General features: G+C 29.6%; 1 protein-coding gene across 1 annotated transcript; it reads left to right on the forward strand.

Moving 5' to 3' along the window:
* The first annotated feature begins 280 nt into the window (after positions 1-280).
* Positions 281-1948, forward strand: LOC117923125 (peroxidase 7-like). The gene is made up of 3 exons (XM_034841369.1): positions 281-667; positions 793-1171; positions 1445-1948. Exons 1-3 carry the CDS (start codon positions 377-379, stop codon positions 1843-1845), a joined length of 1071 nt encoding a protein of 356 aa, XP_034697260.1. The 5' UTR covers positions 281-376; the 3' UTR covers positions 1846-1948.
* Positions 1949-5126: the final 3178 nt, after the last annotated feature.

A 5126-nucleotide genomic window follows, 5' to 3' on the forward strand; every position in this document is an offset into this window, starting at 1 on the left:
CTGAATTGAGGGCCTAATCATACAATCAGAAATCGTGGGTATCTTATGGTGGTGCCGTGGCAGTCACTGCGCCTCAATTATGGATGTCTCTGTCCAACTTGACGGTCTTCAACTCCTAGAGTACATGTCGGCATGTTATCTTTGTTTGTCGCAGGGGTGCGCCTCACGTATTTCTTTCTCTACGTAATAGATTCCAACGTACGTCTTCCTATGTATTATTTGTTATATAAATAGATATATAAACATACAAAGAAATCAAGCACTGCAGCCCAATTGACATTTGGCAATCAATCATCAGCAACAACAACAGAGTCTTGTTGATCGCTTTTTCCATTTGGGCTCCTAGTTTTGAAGAAAAGAAAGGAAGAAATTAATCATGCATTTCTCTACGCCCAGCTGCTTCCTCTTGCCTATCCTCGCTCTGCTCTTGATTTCAGCCTCATCAGCCCAATATGAAGAGCAAGAAGAAGAATTAATTGACCCTCTCACTTATCTGGAAAATCCATCGTTGAATGAGATGTTGCCTGGCCTGTCATATTCTTGTTATCGCCAGACTTGTCCAGATCTTGAAGCCATCATCAACAGAAAAGTCAAGGAATGGATAGACAAGGATTACACTCTTGCTGCCAGTCTCATCAGACTGCATTTCCATGATTGCGCAGTTAGGGTATGAATTACGCAATTCAATACGTTACATTGCCATCGCTCTTTAATTAGTTGTGACTATGGCATGCCATTAACGAAATTCATATGCATATATATATATTTTTAAGTCTTGTGCGTTCACTGCAGGGATGTGATGCTTCCATTCTTTTAGACCATCCTGGGAGCGAGAGATGGGCAGATGCCAGCAAGACATTGAGAGGGTTCCAAGTGATTGATGATATCAAAGCAGAAGTTGAGAGGAAGTGCCCCAAGACCGTGTCATGTGCAGACATTCTGACCGCTGCAGCCAGAGATGCCACCATTCTGAGTCCCGCACCCGGAGATGCCACTGGTCTGGATCTGGTTCGAGTCCCATTCTGGATGGTTCCTTACGGGCGGAAAGATGGGCGAGTATCTATTGACAAGGAAGCTCAAACCGTGCCCATGGGGCGGGAAAACGTGACTGCTCTGCTTGAATTTTTCCAGTCGAAGGGACTGAATGTACTTGATTTGGTTGTCCTCTCAGGTGAGTTGGTCCCATCACTACTAATTCCATGCACACATGGTATAGTAATATTAATATGACTTTCAAGTAGGGTCGTATAACAGGGGCACACTCAATGAATTGAGATTCTGAGAAACCGGCCAGAAAACCCCGACATAAGTATCACATATTGGCATATAAATCAAGGCTCCGTCCCTATTGCTTTACATGTAGAGCTGCTAATCTCCCTTTGCTTTACATGTGGGGCTATTGCATATTATTTTATTTATTTGTCTTCCTTTAAATTGTCTGCAGGAGCGCACACCATCGGGAGGACCACATGTGGTGCGATGCAACACCGGCTCTATGACTTCCACGGCACAGGCGAACCCGATCCATCTATTTCCCCTAAATATTTGAAGTTCTTGAGAAGAAAGTGCAGATGGGCCTCAGAGTACGTGGACCTAGACGCTATAACCCCACGGACTTTTGATGTCATGTACTACAAAAATCTTCAGCACAACATGGGACTTTTAGCCACTGATCAAATGCTAGGCTTCGATTCAAGGACTTCAGATCTTGTAGCCACATTGGTTTCCAAACCCTCAATCTTCTACAGCCAATTTGCATTGTCAATGGAGAAGCTTGGAAATACTCAGGTCCTTACAGGTGAAGATGGCGAAATCCGAGTTAATTGCAATTTTGTCAATCCTTGAGGCCCACAAATTCCTCTCTTACTCATGCTTCAATTTTTATTACTCTTCTTGTTGTAATGATCCCTTATATCATATGTTTAATTTTGGGTTTTGGTTTTTCTTTAGTGCCAATGAATTATTATTTATTTATTTTTTTTTTAAAATCCGTGAATCGATTTGGCACTCAAATTAATGGCATCATCATCTGATCTATCAGTCCTCAAAGTTAAAATGAATAAGTCAACTCCTTGAGGATTGAGGTGGTTTTACTTACAGATTAGCATGAATTCCTTAAGATCTACGGACTTTTTTAATCAATTTGTTAACGAACATTCAAATATAAATGTATAAAATGAAATGAATTATAAATGATTAAGTGAAAATGGAATATAAAGGGGATAAAAAAATAAATAAAATAAAAAAGTAAAATAATAGGTAAAGGGTCTATTTCGCAACTTCTTTCAAGAACACTTTTCTATTTTTCATAACAAAAAAAATAAGAAAAATATGTTTGATAACTAAAAAGCTATTTTTTATTTTTTATTCTTAAAAATAGAAAACATTGGAGACTGTTTGACAGAATTTTTAAAAACTCATAATACTGTTTGGTTATTCTCTTTTTCTGGTTTTTTAAAAAAAAATTGAAATAAAGAACAATTATTAGAAAACAAGTAAAAGTTGTTTTTATCGGTTTTTAAAAACAATAGAAACACACACATACTTTATTATTTATCTTCTACATATAATCATTATTTTTTTATTTTTTTCGTTAAGCAAATTAATTTCAAATTAAACAAGGCTTAATGTGTTGGATTTGTTAACAAGTCCACTAATTTTTAAAAATAACTTAAAATTTAAATAATAAACTCATTAATAAAAAAATTATGGACAAAAATTTGGTTTAAAACAATTCTATTGTTTCTCTTCTATATAAAATTATTATTTTTTTATTTTTATTTTTAGTAGGCAAATGAACTCCAAATTAAATAAGAGTTAATGTGTTGGATTCATTAACAAGTGTAATAATTTTTAAGAATAACTTAAAACTTAGATAATAAATTTATTAATACCATGAATTTATGAATAAAAAATAGTTTATAATGACTCTATTATTTCTTTTTTGCATATAATTAAACTTTTATAAATTTTTCCACTAGAAAAATAAACTTAAAATCAAGTGACACTTTTTATTGAATTTATTAATGAGTTTAATCATTTTTTTTAAAAATAATTTGGTACTAAAAAATAAATCTAATCATTGAAAAAAAAAACAATAGAGAAAAATTGATACACCATGAGTCATGACTTTACTATTTATTCCATGCACACAACTATTTAAAAAAAAAATCACTAAGTAAATAGATTATAAATTAATTAAAACATAATTAATACTTTAATTTTTTAATAAATCTTTTAATTTTTATGAATAATCTGCAATTAAAAAAAACAATCCAATTAAAATGTGTGCATATGTAATAAAAAAAACTTGACTCATTAAATGGTAAAAAAGTAAAACTTTATTCATTATTCATTTTAAAAAAATTATTATTGACAATTAGTATTATTCATTTTTAACAAAAAAAAAAAAAAAAAAAACAAAGATATTAATATCCTTATGTTTCTAACATATAATAAAATAGTATATTTTCTACTAAATATATAATTTATGATTTTATTAGAATATTACTATTTATGTTTCACTAAAAAAAATGTTTATTTTTTAATTTATTTGTAATTAAAAAAATATTTTTATTTTTAATAAGACTTCAATTTTTTTAAGAACAAGCAAAAGAAATCATGGTTAAACAAGAAATTAAAAAAAAAAAAAATTAATTAAAGAACTCATTTGATTTGTATTAAAAATGAATATGAAAATTATTTTTATCTTGTTGTAATTTTTTTTCACTAGAATAAGAAAAAATTGTTTAATAATTAAAAAAAAATATATCTTTAAATCATACATAATCATATATTTAATTTTTATTTTTTAATAAGACTTAACTTGAGTTTGATTTCATATTATTATAAATTAAGTTTATAAATTTTTTATAAAATAAAAGTAATTAAGACATTGTTTTTAAAAATAATACAAATTCTTTCATTCAAACAAGTTTTTTGTTTTTTGTTTTAAAAAACTATTTTTAAAAAACATCTTACCAAACACTCTTATTTATAAAAAAAAAAATTAAAAACTGTTTTTTGTTCTCTATTTTGAAATTTTTTTTAAAAAAACACCGCTAAACGGGCCCTTATATTTTCAGAGAATATCTTTGAGTTGCCTTCAAAAATAATTATACCAACATATAAAATGACTAAAAATAAAGCACTAGATACAAAAATTATTTTTAAAACATATTTAAAAATATTAAAAACGGATTTAAAACATTTCACGTTTCCAAATGGACTTTTATTCTACAAAATGTCATTGAATGGTTTTTAAAAACTGTTCTAAAAACCTATTTTTCATAACTATTTTCGAAAATAGGTACCCAACAAGGTTGAAATATGTAGAAGAATTTTGACCTTTGGATCCAATCAAGACATTAAATAGGATCTCTTTCCAAGCAAAATTTATTTCACTCCATCATATTCTCAATCAAAACATTTTAGCACTAATTCATCTTAAGATCTAATTAAGAGTTTGCATATAGATGATCTAATTGAAGAACAATTAACCATGTCTAATGGACAAGAATTTATTGTCTCCAGAAAGCTTCACCTATGCCTTATCAAGGGGACTTTAAGAGAATTCTACCTTTTCAATTAATAAAATCCATGAATTAGGAATAGAGATTAAGATTCATGATAAAGAGATACAATTTTATCCTTAATCTTCACCTTGGAACACTTCCCTTCCAAATATGTAGATATTTAGCCCCCAGTCATGGAAAATTTGACCTTCATTTTATGTTTGGTTGATGAGAAACTAAGAGAAAATGATATGAAAAGTGGAGGGAAAAATAAAATTCAAATTCAAATTAGCCCAAAGCTAAACATAAAAAACACCCCTACATACCAAGAACCAACCTTATATAGAATGCAAAAAAAAGCAAAGTGACAAGATCTCCTAGTGTCACCTAATCATCTATAAACATTTAAGAACAAAACTAGATTAATCAATTACATCCCTAGGCAAAATTATAGCATAACTATTAAAAATAATAATAGGAAAGAGTGAATTCAATATCAAAATAAAATGCTCTTGAATATTGATTCTTGCTCTAGTATACAAAATAACAGGTTTGCTTCCCTATTTTGTTGCATATAACCTCAAAATATCTCCATTAACCACCAAATAAGTA

This window comes from Vitis riparia, chromosome 1 (assembly GCF_004353265.1).
Source record: "Vitis riparia cultivar Riparia Gloire de Montpellier isolate 1030 chromosome 1, EGFV_Vit.rip_1.0, whole genome shotgun sequence".
Classification (NCBI taxonomy): domain Eukaryota; kingdom Viridiplantae; phylum Streptophyta; class Magnoliopsida; order Vitales; family Vitaceae; genus Vitis; species Vitis riparia.

Bases quoted from the DNA above. Each gene is read 5' to 3' on its own strand.
- LOC117923125 (XM_034841369.1), top strand. From the start codon at position 377: ATGCATTTCTCTACGCCCAGCTGCTTCCTCTTGCCTATCCTCGCTCTG. The intron at 668-792 runs GTATGAATTACG...CGTTCACTGCAG, and splicing joins TCCATGATTGCGCAGTTAGG to GGATGTGATGCTTCCATTCT. The intron at 1,172-1,444 runs GTGAGTTGGTCC...AATTGTCTGCAG, and splicing joins TGATTTGGTTGTCCTCTCAG to GAGCGCACACCATCGGGAGG.